Below are 21,828 nucleotides of genomic sequence, written 5' to 3' on the forward strand. Positions count from 1 at the left end.
GCAGTAAAGGAAACAGAAGAAAAATTCGGAGTAGGTATTAAAATCCATGGAGAAGAAATAAAAACTTTGAGGTTCGCCGATGACATTGTAATTCTGTCAGAGACAGCAAAGGACTTGGAAGAGCAGTTGAACGGAATGGATGGTGTCTTGAAGGGAGGATATAAGATGAACATCAACAAAAGCAAAACGAGGATAATGGAATGTAGTCGAATTAAGTTGGGTGATGCTGAGGGTATTAGATTAGGAAATGAGACACTTAAAGTAGTAAAGGAGTTTTGCTATTTGGGGAGCAAAATAACTGATGATGGTCGAGGTAGAGAGGATATCAAATGTAGACTGGCAATGGCAAGGAAAGCGTTTCTGAAGAAGAGAAATTTGTTAACATCGAGTATAGATTTAAGTGTCAGGAAGTCATTTCTGAAAGTATTTGTATGGAGTGTAGCCATGTATGGAAGTGAAACATGGACGGTAAATAGTTTGAACAAGAAGAGAATAGAAGCTTTCGAAATGTGGTGCTACAGAAGAATGCTGAATATTAGATGGGTAGATCACATAACTAATGAGGAAGTATTGAATAGGATTGGGGAGAGGAGAAGTTTGTGGTACAACTTGACCAGAAGAAGGGATCGGTTGGTAGGGCATGTTCTGAGGCATCAAGGGATCACCAATTTAGTATTGGAGGGCAGCGTGGAGGGTAAAAATCGTAGGGGGAGACCAAGAGATGAATACACTAAGCAGATTCAGAAGGATGTAGGTTGCAGTAGGTACTGGGAGATGAAGAAGCTTGCACAGGATAGAGTAGCATGGAGAGCTGCATCAAACCAGTCTCAGGACTGAAGACCACAACAACAACAACAACAACTACTACTATCTCGTACTAACGTTACGAAAGTAACCGAGATTATGATGTACGAGCTTCGTTTCCGGGTATATAGAATAAAATATATTTTCTTATTCTATATGTTATAATTTATTTGCGCCCTGCCTGATGATTGCTGTGCTACATTATCACCCAATCTGTCGATACGTGCGTCAATAAGCAAAACTGGCACATTTGGGGGACTGAGAATCCGCATTTCGCGATCGAGAAGTCTCTTTGCGCTGAACGGGTGACAATGTGGTGTGCAATGTCCAGTCACGGAATAATCGGTGCGATATTCCTTGATGGTACGGTGACTACCGTACGGTACGTGAAGGTTTTGGAAGATGATTCCATTCCCATTATCCAAAGTGACCCTGATTTCGACAACATGTGGTTCATGCAAGACGGAGCTCGACCCCATCAGCGACAAGGGTATCGTCAGGAGTGCCTCAAGAAAGTGTGACAGGGCAGCTGTTGCTCTTTATATACCGGGTGATCAAAAAGTCAGTATAAATTTGAAAACTTAATAAACTACGGAATAATGTAGATAGAGAGGTAAAAATTGACACATATGCTTGGAATGACATGGGGTTTTATTAGAACAAAGAAAAAAAATAAAGTTCACAAAATGTCCGACAGGTGGCGCTGGACAGCAAAACCTCAGTGACTGCGCGTGACAATCGTGTATAAAAGGAGGTGTAATGAGAGAGAGAGTCATATGCGCCAGCAGTCGCAGCATGTTGACGTCACCTGAAAAGGCGCTTTTAGTGAAGCTGTATTATCAGACTGGGGAATGTGCTAGTTCAGCGTTACGACCCTATCGCCATAGGAAGGGGATTCGAACGGGTAAAGGTCCGTTGACAAATGCAGCTGTGGCGAGAATGATTTCGAAGTTCGAAGCCACGGGTTGTTTAGACGATAGACCCCGTAGTGGCCGACCGAGCACAAGGCTTAATGCTGCTGAGACAGTTCAGGAAGAAATGGAGATTGTAGCAGGTTCGTCTATGCACGGGGAAGTCAGCGCTCGTGCAGTCGCACGTCGCACCCACATTCCATACACTACTGTTTGGTTGGCACTGAGGCGTACCCTCCGATGCTATCCGTACAAAATCCAACGGCATCATGAACTATTACCTGGCGATTTAGTGAAGCGAAGGGCATTTGTGGTGTGGGCGTTTCAAAAGATGGCGGAAGATGACGATTGGTTGAGTAACGCGTTGTGGACCACGAAGCTCATTTCACGCTCCGAGGGTCTGTCAACGCCCACAACTGCAGAATTTGGGCTACCGAAAATCCTAGAACTTTCGTGGAAACTCCATTGTACGACGAGAAACTCACGATATGGATTGGATTTACCACATCTACCGTTATAGGGCCTTTTTTCTTCGAGGAAATGCGTGATTCTGGTTTTGTAGCTGCTACCGTGACGGGTGAGAGGTACGCCGATATGTTACAGAATCGCATAATCCCCAGCCTGGCTGATAAACATCTGCTGGAACGTACGATGTTTAAGCAGAATGGCGCTCCACCCCATATTGCTAGACGCGTGAAAGATCTCTTGCGCGCGTCGTTTGGTGATGATCGTGTGCTCAGCCGCCACTTTCGTCATGCTTGGCCTCCCAGGTCCCCAGACCTCAGTCCGTGCGATTATTGGCTTTGGGGTTACCTGAAGTCGCAAGTGTATCGTGATCGACCGACATCTCTAGGGATGCTGAAAGACAACATCCGACGCCAATGCCTCACCATAACTCCGGACATGCTTTACAGTGCTCTTCACAACATTATTCCTCGACTACAGCTATTGTTGAGGAATGATGGTGGACATATTGAGCATTTCCTGTAAAGAACATCACCTTTGCTTTGTCTTACTTTGTTATGCTAATTATTGCTATACTGATCGGATGAAGCGCCATTTGTCGGACATTTTTTGAACTTTTGTATTTTTTTGGTTCTAATAAAACCCCATGTCATTCCAAACATGTGTGTCAATTTGTACCTCTCTATCTACATTGATGACGTACCCGTGGTCTAGCCGGCACGATAGCTCAGCGTGTTCGGTCAGAGGGTTAGCAGCCCTCTGTAATAAAAAAAAAACTGAGTTCACCGATCACAGACGAACTTAAACGGATGTCTTACGACGTCCGCCCCGAGCACATACAACGAACGAAAACGAACAAAATGAGAATTAAAAAAAAAAAAAAAAGGGGTAGCGTCTTTGATTCATAATCAAAACGTCTTCGGTCCCGGGTTCGATCCCCGCCACTGCCTCAATTTTGATAATCAGCATTGGCGGCCGAAGACTTCCGGCATAAGAAGTCAGCCTCATTCTGCCAACGGCCTTGTCAAAGAGGGCGGAGGAGTGGATAGAGGTTCAGGGCACTCTCTTGTCCTAGGGGTGGGAAATTGCCCCTAAAGGCGGAAGAATCAGCAATGATAAACGACATGAGGATGCAGAAGGCAATGGAAACCACCGCATTAAAGACACGTAACGTGTATCCACAGGGCATGTGGCCTGTAATTGAAGAAGTGTCATGGTGATCTCTCCATTGGCAAAAGATTCCGGAATAGTCCCCCATTCGGATCTCCGGGAGGGGACTGCCAAGGTGGAGGTTACCATGAGAAAAAGATTGAATAATCAACGAAAGGATAACGTTCTACGAGTCGGGGCGTGGAATGTCAGAAGCTTGAACGTGGTAGGGAAACTAGAAAATCTGAAAAGGGAAATTCAAAGGCTCAATCTAGATATAGTAGGGGTCAGTGAAGTGAAGTGGAAGGAAGACAAGGATTTCTGGTCAGATGAGTATCGGGTAATATCAACAGCAGCAGAAAATGGTATAACAGGTGTAGGATTCGTTATGAATAGGAAGGTAGGGCAGAGGGTGTGTTACTGTGAACAGTTCAGTGACTGGGTTGTTCTAATCAGAATCGACAGCAGACCAACACCGACAACGATAGTTCAGGTATACATGCCGACGTCGCAAGCTGGATTTACATCATGGTCAGACAGAGATTCAGAAATCAGATACTGGACTGTAAGGTGTACCCAGGAGCAGATATAGACTCAGATCACAATATAGTAGTGATGAAGAGTAGGCTGATGTTCAAGACATTAGTCAGGAAGAACCAATACGCAAAGAAGTGGGATACGGAAGTGCTAAGGAATGACGAGATACGTTTGAAGTTCTCTAACGCTATAGATACAGCAATAAGGAATAGCGCAGTAGGCAGTACAGTTGAAGAGGAATGGACATCTCTAAAAAGGGCCATCACAGAAGTTGGGAAGGAAAACATAGGTACAAAGAAGGCAGCTGCGAAGAAACCATGGGTAACAGAAGAAATATTTCAGTTGATTGATGAAAGGAGGAAGTACAAACATGTTCCGGGAAAATCAGGAATACAGAAATACAAGTCGCTGAGGAATGAAATAAATAGGAAGTGCAGGGAAGCTAAGACGAAATGGCTGCAGGAAAAATGTGAAGACATCGAAAAAGAAATTATTGTCGGAAGGACAGACTCAGCATACAGGAAAGTCAAAACAACATATGGTGACATTAAAAGCAACGGTGGTAACATTAAGAGTGCAACGGGAATTCCACTGTTAAATGCAGAGGAGAGAGCAGGTAGGTGGAAAGAATACATTGAAAGCCTCTATGAGGGTGAAGATTTGTCTGATGTGACAGAAGAAGAAACAGGAGTCGATTTAGAAGAGATAGGGGATCCAGTATTAGAATCGGAATTTAAAAGAGCTTTGGAGGACTTACGGTCAAATAAGGCAGAAGGGATAGATAACATTCCATCAGAATTTCTAAAATCATTGGGGGAAGTGGCAACAAAACGACTATTCACGTTGGTGTGTAGAATATATGAATCTGGCGACATGCCATCTGACTTTCGGAAAAGCATCATCCACACAATTCCGAAGACGGCAAGAGCTGACAAGTGCGAGAATTATCGCACAATCAGCTTAACAGCTCATGCATCGAAGCTGCTTACAAGAATAATATACAGAAGAATGGAAAAGAAAATTGAGAATGCGCTAGGTGCCGATCAGTTTGGCTTTAGGAAAAGAAAAGGGACGAGAGAGGCAACTCTGACGTTACGGCTAATAATGGAAGCAAGGCTAAAGAAAAATCAAGACACTTTCATAGGATTTTTCGACCTGGAAAAGGCGTTCGACAAAATAAAATGGTGCAAGCTGTTCGAGATTCTGAAAAAAGTAGGGGTAAGCTATAGGGAGAGACGGGTCATATACAATATGTACAACAACCAAGAGTGGACGATCAAGAACGAAGTGACTGATGACCACAAAAAAAAACTGCATTATTCCGTGGTTTATTCAGTTTTCAACTTTATACTGACTTTTTGATCACCCGGTACATGAATGATTTGGCAGACAGGGTGGGCAGCAGTCTGCAGTTGTTTGCTGATGATGCCGTGGTGTACGGTAAGGTGTCGAAGTTGAGCGGCTGTAGGAAGACACAAGACGACTTCGACAAAATTTCCAGTTGGTGTGATCAATGGCAGCTAGCCCTAAATGTGGAAAAATGTGAGTTAATGCGGATCAGTAGGAAGAACAAACCTGTAATGTTCAGATGCAATATTACCAGTGTCCAGTTTGACATAGTCAAGGCCTTTAAATATCTGGGTGTAACGTCGCAAAGCGACATGAGGTGGAACGAGCGTGTGAGAACTGAGGTAGGGAAGGCAAATGGTCGACTTCGGTTTATTAGGAGAATTTTAGGAAAGAGCCGTTCTCCTGTAAAGGAGACGCTAGTGCGACCTATTCTTGAGTATTATTCGAGTGTTTGGGATCCGTACCAGATCGGTTTGAAAGAAGCAATTCAGAGGAGGGCTGCTAGATTTGTTACTTGGAGGTTCAAAGAAAATGTATTACGTATTACGGAGATGCTTCGGGAACTCAGATAAGAATCCCTGGAGCGACGACGGCGTTCTTTTCGGGAAACACTATTGCGAAAATTTAGAGAAACGGCATTTGAAGCTGACTACCGAATGATTCTGCTGCCGCCAACATACATCGCGCGTGAGGACCACCAAGATAAGATACGAGAAATTACACTACTGGCCAATAAAATTGCTACGCCACGAAGATGACGTACTACAGACGCGAAATACCGACAGGAAGAAGATGCTGTGGTATACAAATTATTAGCTTTTCAGAGCATTCACACAAGGTTGGCGCAGGTGGCGAGACCTACAACGTGCTGACATGAGGAAAGTTTCCAACCGATTTCTCATAGACAAACAGCAGTTGACCGGTGTTGCCTGGTGAAACGTTGTTGTGATGCCTCGTGTAAGGAGGAGAAATGCGTACCATCACGTTTCCGACTTTGACAAAAGTCGGATTGTAGCCTATCGCCATTGCAGTTTATCGTATCGCGACATTGCTCCTCGTACTGGTCGAGATCCAATGACTGTTAGCAGAATATGGAATCGGTGGATTCAGGAGGGTAATACGGAACATCGTGCTGGATCCCAACGGCCTCGCATCACTATCAGTCGAGATGACAGGCATCTTATCCGCATGGTTGTAACGGATCGGGTAGCCACGTCTCGATCCCTGAGTCAACAGATGGGGACGTTTGACCACCATGTGCACGAACAGTTCGACGACGTTTGCAGCAGCATCGACTATCAGCTCGGAGACCACGGCTGCGGTTACCCTTGACGCTGCATCACAGACAGGAGATGCACAGATAACTTTCTATCATGTGTATGTATTAACATCACAAATTGTACGTCGTCGACATTCAAGAAATACTAAACGACAGACCTGGGTGCACGAATGGCAAAACGTCATTTTTTCGGATGAATCCAGGTTCTGTTTACAGCATCATGATGGTCGCATCCGTGTTTGGCGACACCGCGGTGAACGCACATTGGAAGCGTGTATTCGTCATCGCCATACTGGCGTATCACCCGGCATGATGGTATGGGGTGCCATTGGTTACACGTCTCGGTCACCTCTTGTTCGCATTGACGACACTTTGAACAGTGGACGCTACGTTTCAGATGAGTTACGACCCGTGGCTCCACCCTTCATTCGATCCCTGCGAAACCCTACATTTCAGCAGGATAATGCACGACCGCATGTTGCAGGTCCTGTACGGGCCTTTCTGGATACAGGAAATGTTCGACTGCTGCCCTGGCCAGCACATTCTCCAGACCTCTCACCAATTGAAAACATCTGGTCAATGGTGGCCGAGTAACTGGCTGGTCACAATACGCCAGTCACTACTCTTCATGAACTGTGGTATCGTGTTGAAGCTGCATGGGCAGCTGTACCTGTACACGCCATCCAAGCTCTGTTTGACTCAATGCCCAGGCGTATCAAGGCCGTTATTACGGCCAGAGGTGATTGTTCTGGGTCTGATTTCTCGGGATCTATGCACTCAAATTGCGTGAAAATGTAATCACATGTCAGTTCTAGTATAATATATTTGTCCAATGAATACCCGTTTATCATCTGCATTTCTCCTTGGTGTAGCAATTTTAATGGCCATTAGTGTAGGTCTCATACGGAGGCGTACACACAGTGGGTTTTCCCTAGCTCTATTTATGAGTGGAACAGCAGGAGAAATGACAAATAGTGGCACAGGGTACCCTCCGCCACGCACCTTACTGTGGCTTGCGGAGTGTCTATGTAGATGCAGATATCGACGTAGATCGAAGCAAGAGAGTGATGTGCTGGAGGAGCACTTTGGGGACCGCATTCAGGCTCTGGGGTACCCAGAGACCACTGACATTGGCCTCGATTGGCCGCCATATTATCCGGATCTGAACACATGCGAGTCCATTTTGTGGGGCTATATTAAAGAAAAGGTGTACAGCGATAACCTAAAAACCATTGCTGAGCTGAAAACAACCATTCAGGAGGTCATCGCCAGCATCGATATCTCGACACTTCAACGGGTCATGCAGAATTTCGCTATTCGTCTGCGCCACATCTTCGCTAATAATGACAGGCATATCGAACGTGTCATAACCTAGATCCGAATATCTGTAGCCTGTAGTGACGTTTACATGTTGAATAAAGTGTGTGCACGCCGTAGTTTGTAACTAATTTACGTGTTTTTCATACAGTTCAATACTTGTCACCTTGTATATTAATTTTTTTTTTTTTTTTTTTTTTTTTTTTTTTTTTTTTTTTTTTTTTTTTACAAAATGTACACTATAAATACATAAGTTTCCAAGCAGAGTGGGAGCGTCATTTATTTTCGTCACCCTGGTCGTCCTACGGTTTACTCCGCCACTGCGTCTAGCGGAAATACTGAAAAATCTCAGCCTGAAATAAAATGCCGAATACCTTGCAAAAACATGTTTAGAAAATTACAAGGCGGGAGCTAAGAATATTCCACCCTCTCCCAAGTATCGTTCCCGCACAGATAGTGAAGGTAAAATAAGACTACCAAGAGATCACATATGGATGTATATCTAACGATTTTTCCCATATTCCTAGAATGAATGCAACAGGAAGAAACCTTAATGTATTCCACAATAGAAAATACCATCTACCTCGCACTTCAGTGACTCACAGAGTACACACACTAATTATGGTCACTCTTCACCTAGAGACTGAATATTGCCTGGTGGCGTTGTAGACACGTGGTACGATGTGGAAAGTAGATACTATGACCGAGAAGGAATGGTCAGTTTTCAGGGATATAACAGGAAGTAAAAAAGTTTAGTAAGTGTAGGCTCTGAAATGCATACCTAGAGAGCTGTGAATGTTACCCATCTCTTCTGCCTTATTTGATCTTAAGCCCTCCAAAACTCTCTTAAATTCAGTATTAGAATCAGAATTTAAGAGAGCTTTGGAGGGCTTAAGATCAAATAAGGCAGAAGGAATATATATCATTCCATCAGAATTTCCAATATCATGGGAGCGGTCTACTGCCTATCGAATCTCTGGAACAGTTCTGAAGTGAATGCCACGAAGTGGTTACTTCATCTTCGGAATCAGGTCAAAGTCTTGTAAGTCACTTCTTTAGTGAATGAATTACATTTACTTAAGATTCTTTCTACGAATCTCAATCTATACTCTATTCATCGTAAGAATAACCCTGATGTAAACATTACACCATGTTTTCTTCCACGTTTGCTTGAATCTCATTGGATTTCGGAAGCCAAGCTGTGACCAGTAGAACCAAGTACGATCGATCATAAGAATACGTTTTATGCTGTGTTACCCGCACATAGATTGAGCGATAATGTGCGGGACAATAGCTTTATCGGCCCATTAAACTGGGACTGCACTGGCCAACCAGCCGTTCAACCAACCTGCAATAATGGGAGCAGTTGCAGTTCTGACGTGAAAAGAGACGGGCAAAGAAACAATATAGCCTCGAATGTCACTTAATTTTTAAAGAGAATGAAATAATATTCGGCAAAACTCCAGCACTACAGCGCGCTTCTTAGGTAACGAGACGGAAAGCACAAAATGCTCTCGTTCTCATCTGACATAGTACTCTATTTACAAACAAGAGTGAGGAAAATTCCTAACATAAAGATAGGGTAATTTTTCTGAGTGACCTATGTGTGATGCAAAAGCATACTGCAGGGATTTCACCGTACTGTCGAATATTGAAGCCACTGAAGATATTAATTAGTCAGTCTTCTGGTGATATCTTAGTTCTTTTCTTATCCGAGTCCCAGAAATACATTTCAGTTCTGGAACTACCATCAGCCACGTTGATAACGAGTCGATCAACAACAGAATCCATAAAGCCACCCAGACGCCGCATTTCCTCCTCTTCTTTTATGACGTGCCGTTCTATATCCTGCCAGCGTTCAGCAGTGACATGTGAAAAAGCTGCGTGCGTTAGTGCCGGTATGTCTGGAGCCTAACGTCTTGTTCCTTCTCCAGATAAATTCCGTTAGGTTCATATTGTAATGATACAGTGGCAAATGTAAAAGTGCAGCATTTGTATGGTGTGCTCGATGCTGTGAAAAAGAGTGGTTTTTCATGTTTCAACTACACATATCAACATCTGTGGCATAAAACAATAAAGAATATTCGGTTTTCATTTCTACCTTATATATTAAATTGTTATCTTTGAGCCGACCGGAGTGGCCGAGCGGTTCTAGGCGCTTCAGTCTGGAACCGCGCGACCGCTACGGTCGCAGGTTCGAATCCTGCCTCGGGCATGGATGTGTGTGATGTCTTTAGGTTAGTTAGGTTTAAGTAGTTCTAAGTTCTAGGAGACTGATGACCTCATCTGTTAAGTCCCACAATGCTCAGAGCCATTTTTTTTTCGATAACTTAGAATTTGTATTTGAAATGAAAACAGGAATTTCACGTGCAGTATGTAATTAAAAACAAGAAGACGTGCATTATTCATAAAAAATGATGATTAATTTTACAATTATGAGATGTATGTATTTGAAATTGAACGAGAAAATAATTGAACACAGACGAGGCTTGAACCAGTGAATCATAAAATTTAATAAGTTCCATAGTTGTTGCGCTACCAGCTTCGCTACAAATCAAATGTCAGACGTTAGTAATGATATCTAATACATGGGGCGGAAAACTTCAAAGCCGATTATCTCTCTTAAGTGTATGACAGACATTAAGAACAACCTAATTCTCGGCGCTTTTTAACCGTGTTCCACACGCGTGTTTCACTACGAAACAGGATGCAGCCTCAGCGTTTTCATACTGCCGTATTAACAGCGCGACAATCAGAGCACAACAGTGCAGAGGCTCTAACTGTACACGATTTTTGAAATAAAAACTACGTAGATAAAGCATGATTAAGAAAAATGTTGATGACTGTTAATACATTTGAATATGTTAAGGTTTCATTTAACGTAACTTAGCAACAATATATCTAATCATAAATGGACCTACTTCCAAGAGCGTAACAACACCATTGTAGGTGTGCTACAGCTTCTGACAAATCATCGCGTTTGTGTTTGTCTACATCAGGTTTATTCTTATGATGAACAGAGTATAGCTCCTGTTTTTCCTACTATTTGCTTTACGTGGTAATTTAACTTATGGTCGCTGCACATAGGTACTCCTAGACGTTTTACGGAGGTTACTGTTTCCAGTAATTTGTTATCAAGAATGTAGTTGTACAGGCCTATTCACTACTACCTTCCAGTGTTTCAGAAGATGACTGCGCAGAAACTACAAGACAAACAGAAAACAGACACACGTCAGTGAGTGTCTCTCTCTAACTTCGTAACTCACATTACAGGTGCTCAAAATGGGCGCCGTTTGTGACGCAACAGACACTAATACGTACGTGCAGTCCTCTGAAGTCGCTGCTACAGGAAGGGGTTATGTAGCCTGCTGCGGACATCTGTACATTGGATTGCCTATCTGCAGATGTGAACTTGAGTCACACCGCTCATTCATCACAGTACACTAGTACTTCAACGAGGATACTTGTTCAGTCTTATTTGCTTTTATATACAATACCTTCTGGATTCCTCTCTTAGAGAAGACTACAACTTTTGTGTTGGAAGTGTTGACAAACAGGCCATTTCTTCACTGTGCTGGACTAAATTGTCTGTGGATGCGAAAGCTAGACCTTTGACGAATATCTAGAGAAAAGAGTTGATGCTTTTGAAATGTACTCTAACGGAAAAAATCGCAACATCAATAAATAATTAATGTACAGTAATGACATTTCAGGAATACATTTGTCTAGGTAACATATTTAAGTGATCAACATTCCAAGATCATAAGTTAAAGTAAGTGCGAGATAAGCCATTAGCAAATGTGAATGCTAGTACATTAACAACCGGTGCAGCCGCCAGAAGGTTGAATGCAAGCATGCAAACGTGCATGCATTGTGTTGTGTAGGTACCGGATGTCAGTTTGTGGAATGGAGTTCCTTGCTTGTCGCACTTGATCGGTCAGTACAGCGACCGTTAATGCTGTTTGTGGGTGACGTTGGAGCTGTTGTCCGATAATGTTCTATAGGTACTCGACTGGAGACAGATCTGGTGATCGAGCAGGGCGAGGCAACGTGTGGACACTCTGTAGAGTATGTTGGGTTACAACAGAGGTATGTGGGCGAGCATTATCCCGTTGGAAAACACCCCTTGGAATGCTGATTATGAATGAGAGCACAACAGTTCGAATTACCAGACTGACGTACACATTTACGGTCAGGGTTCATGGGATAATCACGAGAGTGCTCCTGCTGTCATAGGAAATCGCACTCCAGATAATAATTCCAGGTGAAGATCCAGTATGTCTAGCATGCAGACAGATTGGTTGCAGGCCCTCAATTGGCCACCTTCTATCCAACACACAGCCACCACTATCACCTAAACACAACCAGCTTTCATCAGAAAATACAACCAATCTCCACCCTGCCCTGCAATGAGCTGTCCCTTGACACTACTGAAGTCACAGACGGCGGTGGTCGGGGGTCAATGGATTGCGTCCTACAGGCCATCTGTCTCGGAACTGTCCTTGAAGTAACCGATTTGGAACAGTTGCCAACTGCTGCTCGAATTGCTATTACAGATGCACTGTGATGCGCCAGTGCCATACGCCGAACATGATGGTCTTCCTTCTCGGTAGTGCCATGTGGCCATCCGGAGTCCGGTCTTCTTGCGACCGTACATCTTCGTGAGCAAGACTGCCAGCAATCATTCCTGCAAAGTATTGCTGCAGTATCGTGAAGGAATAACCAGCTTCCCATAGCCCTATTACACGACCTCATTCAAACTCAGTGAGATGCTGAAAATGGTGTCTTCGTCACTGTAAAGACATTCTTGATTAATATCAACTCGCCACGTTCAATCTCTGGACTCGCATTCGAGAGGACGACGGTTCAATCCCGCGTCTGGCCATCCTGATTTAGGTTTTCCGTGATTTCCCTAAATCGCTCCAGGCAAATGCCGGGATGGTTCCTTTGAAAGGGCACGGCCGACTTCCTTCCCTAATCTGATGAGATGCTGTCTGGTCTCCTCCCCCAAAACATCCCAACCCAATGTTCAGTCTCAAACGTGACTAACGCCCGCAACAGTTACAGTGAGTATTTAAAGCAAGCCTGACTTGCACCCTCATAGTGGCGCTGCTGGCCTTCTCCTTATGTCACACAACTCCTTCTTGGTGTTTCAGTTTTTTCCCATCAGTGTTTCTGTATTGCTGTCTCTTATGCATACCTTGGGTGCTGAAAACTTGAAACGAAGAAGTCCTCCATCGGATCAAAAGGCAAAGAGAACTACTGCTCACTCTAAAACAAATGAAAACTCCCATATCTAGGGTGCATCGTAAGAGACAAAAGACACCAGTTCTTACAGCTCATAACTGAAGGGAAAATACAAGGGGAAAGGTCTGTTGGCAGGAAAAGGAACTCGTGGCTGAAGGACATTTGGATATGGTATAATTATAGGTCAGAAGATACCTTCCATGCTGCAGTGTCAGGTCCAGAGCTGACCTCGAGGACCGCCAGTCTCTGTCACAATATGCGCTAAGAAAAAGAAGAGGAAGAAGAAGAAGAGAACCTATAACAACAGAATGGGTCGGTCAGGAGAGCTCCCTGCCTTCAGGATGTAACTTGAGTAACAGATCCATCAGGAACGTTCCAGCCCCTCCAAAGCCATGCAGATCCACTTTTGGTGATGTGACTGTGAAGTAATGATGGCGGTTATCCGCTGAAGCAACCGGTTTGCAGTTATACCCGTTTTTTCACCTCCAGTTTAACTTGACTATTAAATCTGCTAACATGACAGGTATCTGAAATATGCGCTTTTCGTTTTTTTTTTGGTACTTCATGTAATAAACGTAGAATTTTTCAGTCTTAATTGAATGTCTAAGATTCCCTCAGATTTTTGTATTGTATGTTGCAGGGTATTTAGAATCAAAATATCAAGTAAAATAGGTTAATAAAAGAGAACTTAGTCTGTCCACCATTCGCTGCTTTTCTCAGAAAGTAGCCTAACGCAGTGGCGGATACATATTGGGGGGCGCCCCCCTCCCTGGGCTACCCTCATTGCCACCCACTCCACTCCCACCAGTCAGCCTGCACGCTATTCGTTCGTTTCCCTCGTCAATCGACTCGACTGAATCGAGTTATCGATTAGCTGTACTTTCCTATGTAGCACACACATCCACATCATCGTATTTTATACGCTTCTGTCTGGCACATAGGTAGCTAAAAGTTTCGGCCGTTCTAGCGATCTCGAATAGGCTCATAGAATTAATCATTTGAGGAAGAGTAACTTTTTTATATCATAAGATGGCATTGTCTTTTATATGTGCATAATCAGGTTAAACAAAACTTTCTTAAACTTTGCATGTGACTTGATTATTTTTTATTGCAGTAAAAGTAAAGGTAGCTCAAGATATCTTTAGCGCCCCGTCCTTGAGGCTTTCCTGTATCCGCCGCTGACCTAACGAAGGACAGAAGAATACTACACAATGTTATGAGTACCTGTGTTCTGTTATTGATCCCAATTTTTTGAAACTCTGCTTAAAAATGGTTGTAATCGAGTATCATAGCACTACTTTGGTGTTACAAATAGCCAGTGCTAAATAGTAAGACTGAGGTTGGACAACTATGAGGATTGAATGAAAAGTAATGCCCCCACCTTCATTAATGGGGTTTGGATGGGAAAATTTCAATAAATCAAACGCAGAAATAATCCTTAGAATGTGATCTTTAATTAGCAATATTCACTTTTCCACTTAATCACCAACCAGTTGGATACATTTCTGCCAACGATGAACAAGTTTTATGAAGCCGTCACGGAAGAAGTCGTCACTCCATTTCCACAACCACAGTCTCACAGTTCTCTCAACGTCTTCATCAGAAGCATAATGATGTCCTCTCATATTGTCTTTCACTATGGAGATTTGGACTGTATGGAGCATGCTGTATGGTGGTGAGATTCAGTCTCTGAAGTTCTGCTGTGGTGGCACGTGAAGTGTGCACAGATCTTCCAATAGCTAAGCAAAGCAATAATGTGATCCACGGGTTCTTGTGAAATGCCGATTGTGCTTGCAATTTCTCTGAGTGATACGATGATTGTCCTGAATCAATCTGTCAACATTTTCCTTGTGAAACAAGGTGGTTGCTGTCACAGGACGTGCAATTCTTTGTTTGTCACGCAGGTCAGATGGTCCCACCTCAACATCTTTAAACTTACTCGCCCAACGATGCACAGTACTCACATCAACACCATCACCATAAACTGCTTTCATTCGCTGCAGAGAAATCTCACGAAATTTCAGTCACTAGCTTCCTCCTGAAAATGCGAAAATATGTTGTTGACGGCGACCTATGTAAGGAGAAATGATCAACATGATAAATTAAGGGAAATCAGAGCTCGCACGGACAGATATATGTGTTCATTCTCTCCACACTCTGTACGAGATTGGAATAACAGAGAATTGTGAAGGTGGTTCGATGAACCCTCTGCCGTGCACTTAAATGTGATTTGCAAAGTATCCATGTAGATGTAGATGCATAGAGGTATTTTTCGTGGTTAGGGCATGGTTGCCTTATTGTGCTTCAGAGAACGCTAAGTGTGGAAGGAAATAAACACATTTTACAGTACTGTTTACTATGTACAGTAGAGGAACAGTTCGGAGGCGATGGTTATTTGTATGAGCCTGACAATGCACTCTTTCATAAAGCAGCATCTTTGTGGACAACAACGTCCCTGAGGTGGACAGGCCTGCCAAGATCCCCTTCCTGAACCTAATGGAACACCTTTGCGATGAGAAAGAATTTCAACTCCATTGCAGATCGCAGCCTCCATCACTGCCTCCCTAGTTTTGGTTCTTGAGGAAGTATGGGATTCCATCCCTCTAGACATTCAGAGAAATAAAGAAATAATCAGTAAATTGGAAGAGGGAAAAAGTGTAGTTGGGATAAATTTAGATCTGTGAACGCCTTTGACACTGTTGACCACAGCATACTTTTGGAAAAGCTTGAAGCTATAGGTATCAGAGGACCGGTAAAAAAGTGGTTTGAGTCGTATCTGGAAAAGAGAATGCAAGTGGTTGAAATTACAGCACCAGATATTAACCAAAAAATTAAACTAAGATCAGATTCAAAGGAGGGCACAGCAGGAGTACCCCAAGGAAGTGTATAAGACCCCTTGCTGCTCCTCATTTACATTAATGATATCCAGGTGTCAGAGAGAAAAGCTAGAATCATATTTCAAATGGTTCAAATGGCTCTGAGCACTATGGGACTCAACTGCTGAGGTCATTAGTCCCCTAGAACTTAGAACTAGTTAAACCTAACTAACCTAAGGACATCACAAACATCCATGCCCGAGGCAGGATTCGAACCTGCGACCGTAGCGGTCTTGCGGTTCCAGGCTGCAGCGCCTTTAACCGCACGGCCACTTCGGCCGGCAGAATCATATTTTCCAATGATACTAGTTTAATAGTTAGTGATATGAAGCAGTCATTGCACAGTACTGTGGACCATGTCCTACAACATATACAAAAATGGTTTAGTGCAAACAAGCTAACATTGAATGCAAAAAAAAAAAAAAACTAATTATGTGCAATATGGAAAAATAAGTGAACATGACGACCTAAATCCCACCATGGAGGGCAAACAACTTGAAAGAGTACAGTGGGCAATATTCCTGGGTATGCACATTGATGAGAAGATAAACTGGAAGGACCATGTGGTGAGCTTAGCGCTAAAACTAAATTCAGCATGTTTTGTACTTAGAAGAATTTCAAGAGTTTGCAGTCATGACTGTACCAGATTAGTATATTTTCGCTATTTTCAGTCTACTGCATCCTATGGGATAGTATTCTGGGGAAAAACAAATTGTCGTCTAAATGAGATTTTCAAATTATAAAAACGCACTATTCAGATAATGACCCAGAGCCCACCTCAAACACATTGTAGGTCCCTTTTTAACAATTTCATCATTATACATTCAGAAATGTCTGTTTGTGATCAAAAGAAATCAGGACAAAATGAAAACCAATACAGACTACCAAAATTACAATACACGGCAATGTAAAGATCTCCACGTATAAGCTGTAACAAGGACCCGAAGTCAGAAACATGTACGTAATCAAGGCAAAACATATCAAAGAGCTGGTAAATGAGGATAAATTAAAATGTGACAAATGAAATTACATCAATGAATATGTCTGTCAAGCACATAAGAAGATTAAGAACCACATGCTTAACAAATGTCACTACAGTATAAGTGAATAGCTCTGCTCAACTGTATAAGAATATATGATATCATAAATGTGACAAATGACATCACAACATGAAGGAACAGGTCTGTCAAGCACATAAGAAATTATGTTATAAAAACACTTATTAGTTGTATATTGTATTAAATATAAGACAGATTCATATGAATTCAGCATAGAAAAAAATTTTGTAAAGATATTATATAGTTGTTGAAATGTATCCTGACAAGTCCTATATCACAAATGTGATCATTGGGATGATAATAAATAAATAAATAAATAAAAGCCCTTACTGAGTGTCCCCAATGGAGTTCAAGCCTTCGTAAAGGTGAAGAATGAAGGCCGGCTGTTCCCCATACTAATGTCCACTAATAGTTACGTGGATACTTTCAATCACATAGTGTATAAGTCATTTTTCTGAAAGTATTGCAGTTTTCACAAAGTCATCTTCTGAAATCCTGGCGGTACTTATGAATAACCATGTATTTATGCCGATAAAGTTTATCTCAGTCAGTGCTCACAGAAAGTTTGTTTATGGGCTGAAGTGGTTTCGTCACTTTGGTTGCTTTTAATAGCCCATAATGCCTCTTAGCTGATGGTTGTTTTCGAACATTGTAAGAGAGAACATTTATTCAAGGGTCCAACTAGAGGACTGAGTGGGTCTAGCCAGCAGAAGACTTTATACACAGTGTAGTTACGTGTGTCTCAATAAGCTAATACGATGTGATTTATTGATCAGATGGAACCTGGAGAGGTGTTAATCTCAAACTTTATCGAACAATTTGATTTGTTTGTGTAGTAGGAGCTTTGAAGAGATGCTCACACATACTATGTTCTGACATATCCATTCGCAAAAGAAGCATTATGGCCTATTGAAAATGAGTAAAGTGTCGAATCTGTCTAACCCAATAAACAAAATTTCTGTGATCATTGACTGATAACTTTTGTAGTAAAATTTGTAGAGACTGGAGATTCCCTGCTCCAAAGACATTGTAAATATGGTAGCACATTTACACCATAGTTTTTCACCATTGAAAGCAGAACTGATTGTAAAAAGATGTCTTTTGTTTTTGTTCTTATCAGGTCATGTCTGCAGATGCTGCTGCCACAGTTCCTGTATGGCTGGATGACGACTTCATCAAGCAGTCACTGAAGTATGTCAGCAACTTTGAAGACTGCTCTATTGTCTCAGCGAGTGTCAAGGGTGCCACAGTTGGAAAGGAGAATTACTTGAGCGATACTTTCCGAATGACTGTGACATTTAAACACCGAATTAAGTGTTACACAATGACTCTATCATTCTTCATTAAATGTCTTCCAGATGGAAAAACAGTCCGCGAAGTTGCTCAGAACATGGGTGCTTTTGAAAGAGAAATTTCAGTTTTCACCAAGATGCTTCCAGTGATGACCCAGTTATTGCAAAGTGCCGACCCTAAGAAATACTCGCAGCTAGCAGCAGTATGTTTTCATTCTGGTAGTGAGCCAGTTGACTATTTGATGCTGGAAGACTTGAGAGATAGTGGGTATGTCATAGCTAAAAGAAGCCAGGGGCTAGACTTGGCACACTCTAGAGCTGTGGTCAGAAAATTAGCTGAGCTCCATGCAGCATCCATAGGTCTCATCATGAAGGATCGCACATGTATGGATAATTATAAGACTTTTTCTATATTCAATGGTGACGCAGCACCACAGATGAAAAATTTCTTTAAAAATGCGTGTCTCTTGTTAGCTAGGGAGCTCGAGAGAGCAGGTGGCCACTACTCCACATATGCTTCCAAACTTCGAGCTATTTCCAAAACAGCATTTGCAAATATTTCCGAGATCACAAAGTGGAAGAAAAGAAGGTTCCAAGCATTAATTCATGCAGACTGTTGGACTAACAATATGATGTTCAAATACTTGGGTGGCTCTGTTAACGATGTTGTTCTTATCGATTTCCAGATGGCACATTTCTCATCACCGTCACTAGATCTACAATATTTCCTACATACCAGTCTCAAGGAAGAAGTCTATGTTTCCCATGTAGAGGATCTCTTGGAGGAGTACTACTTCCACTTGATTGAAACCTTGGATGATATTGGTGTCACACAAGAACATCATATATCCTACGACGATTTTCGGCAAGACTACGAAGATCATTCGTGGTTCTCTCTGTATGGAGCTATTGCAATACAGCCTCTTGTGCGCTCTGATGAAAGAAAGGGCTTTGACATCGAGGCAGCAATTAATGGATGTGACACTGCAGTAAACAGTGAGGCTTATGCTAATAATTCATTCTTGAGGTGTATTAAACTAATGTTACCTGTGTTTGAAAGAAAGGGATTGCTGTAGACTGCTTAAGTTCCTGACTTCGAGTAACATAAACCCATCTGTAGCCAATACTGTGGAATAATATTAAATGAATCCTCGATAATGAATAATGTTGCCAAGGAAACCCAGTTTCTGTTAACACTCCTTAATCCAAAATAGATATTATAGCAAGGAGACGCTTTTTATATATTTTCCATGAGAGACGTGTTCTGGCGTCTCTTTACAAACTAAGCAATCATTCACCACCAAAAGGAAAGAAACGTAAGAAACAGCTTTGACACTGTTGCAGATTGGTGTGACATATGATTATACCTATTTTATTTTAATGCAGACTGAAGCACACTTTTTGTGGTTCTGAATGCTGTTAATCCATGGTGACTATTGTAGTAAAACTTCTGAAATGGCCTTCCATTAGAGACTGACAACAAAATTAAATAATTAGGCTACAACTTTATTCATAATTCACACCCAAACCAACTGTTTCTAAATAAAAAAAAGTTACCTTAGACATTTACTATTCAATTCATTTCTTGTATCATAAACAGAAGGACATGTAATCATTGTGACTAAAGTTCTTACCAGTGCGTATAATTTTTTTGTAATCAGTGAGATCATGTTTTTATCAAAGTCCTACATGTACTTAATCAATATGTCTTATTTTGCACCAGTTTGTGCAACATTATGTTTTCGTAATTGATAATATAAAAGTGTTAATAAAGTAACCTGGAAATAAAGATTGATAAAACATTTTTTCATTGACTCCTAAATTTTTTGTTTCTGTTTCAATCACAATGATTAGTAGTATTTCTTAATCTAATCATACTTCCTGCACAATTTTAAGCAACTCCATTATTTCATAAACAGTGCAACACATTGAAATATGGGTTTGGTAAGTGATAGTTCACAAAGGAGTGAGTGTTTTGGCATACAATTAATGCTTGACCTTTTTTCTACAGATGCAGCCATAATTATTGATAGAGAAGATACCTTTTAAAAGAAATTTGAGAGCTCTTGGAAATAAGAGTACATTATGCAATGTCAGAATCATTCAGTGTGAAATTTCTCTTAAAACACTTTGCAAACATTATAAACTGGTCTTAGCCTCCTTGTGAACATAAAGTGACAAGGTGATAAGACTTGTCTGACATCAGGATACAGCAGGACTGAAATCCCTGTCTGACTATCTGGATATAGGTTATTGATGGTCTTCTCTAATCACTTAAAGAGGGAAGCAGCAGGATTACAAGATAGCAGTGATAGAAATGTCAAAAATAATTGCAGGAACTAATTTGAGGATTCTTCATTACATAAATGAGAACACATCTGTGCTCTGTTCTACAGATACCAGTCATTTTCCTCATTCTGATTTAGCCATGCCAATCACTTCTTGGTGAAAGGAATGTATAAATTTTAGCTATTACTTACTTGTACCAAATATTTTCTTTGACATACATTATATAAAAAGTTCTGCATACTGATTGGAAGCAGACACAGACACAAACATAAAGGCAGGTGAAGACCAGTTTTGCAATCAGAAGTACATTCATCTGATCAGAGAGGGTAGGGGGGTGGGGGGACTGGACTAATCTGGGATTTTATTAGCAAATCATTCAGAAGGTCACATCAAAGGAGACATAGCAAGACAGTGTGAAAGGAAAGTTAGCAATGAAATCAATACAGTGGAGATAAGCGATGGAATGATTGAAAGAGGGAACATAGCTGATACAAAAATTGGCAACATCACAGAAAAAAATAATAAGAAAGTAATGGAGAAGTACAAGCAAGGAAACAAAAAATAAGAAAGCTAGAGAAAAGATACAGATTATAAAAATTAGAAGTAAATGACTGTATAGTTAAAACAATATTTTTAGCAGGAAGGTGGAGGGGATGATGCGGGGATAGATGGATAAGAGCTAGATGTCAGGATATAGGTTATTCATGGTCTTCTTTAATCACTTAAGAAGGGAAGCAGCACAGTTATGGTATAGCAATGTTGGAGGGAGAGGTAGTAAGTGCACAGGAAACAGATGTGACAGGGATGCTGGCATCAATGAATTTGTGGGTTGCACAATGATCATATGCAGTAACATGGAAGAATGGATTGGGAGGGAGTGACAAAGGAAAGTGAGACTGTGAGGAAGATGGTGTGGGTACAGGGTGAGTGAAGTTATAGTCCCAGTACAGTGTAAAGATGGGTGGGTGGCAGGAAGCTAGCAGAGATTGAGGCCAGCAGAATTATGGAAACATCTAAGTAACTCAGAGAAGCTGATGTTGAGAGGAGGAAGGTGGAGGAGGGGGTAGGCAGGTGGAGAAGGATCAATATGGCACACACTGTGAAGTAGCTACTGAAATCGAGCATGTTGCACTCAGCATTTTGTTCTGCCACTGGATAATCAGCCCTGTGCTTGGTCAAAGTTTTGCAGCGGCCATTCATTCAGGTGGACAGTGGATTAGTGGCCATGCTCACATGAAATATCGTGCAGAAATT

At 41.8% G+C, this 21,828-nt stretch overlaps 1 protein-coding gene across 2 annotated transcripts in view; it reads left to right on the forward strand.

Moving 5' to 3' along the window:
* LOC124619671 overlaps positions 1-19,996 on the forward strand; it is a 40,493-nt gene extending 20,497 nt beyond the window's left edge. The window contains exons 2-3 of one of the 2 annotated variants that reach the window (XM_047146212.1): positions 18,114-18,874; positions 18,972-19,145. In XM_047146212.1, the coding sequence (XP_047002168.1) occupies positions 18,117-18,874; positions 18,972-18,999 (786 nt within the window). In that variant the 5' untranslated portion in view covers positions 18,114-18,116 and the 3' untranslated portion in view covers positions 19,000-19,145. Of the gene's footprint in view, positions 1-18,113 lie in introns of both variants that reach the window. The other variant, XM_047146211.1, reaches the window with a different exon arrangement.
* The last annotated feature ends 1,832 nt before the right edge of the window (positions 19,997-21,828 follow it).

Source organism: Schistocerca americana, chromosome 6 (genome assembly GCF_021461395.2).
Source record: "Schistocerca americana isolate TAMUIC-IGC-003095 chromosome 6, iqSchAmer2.1, whole genome shotgun sequence".
Classification (NCBI taxonomy): domain Eukaryota; kingdom Metazoa; phylum Arthropoda; class Insecta; order Orthoptera; family Acrididae; genus Schistocerca; species Schistocerca americana.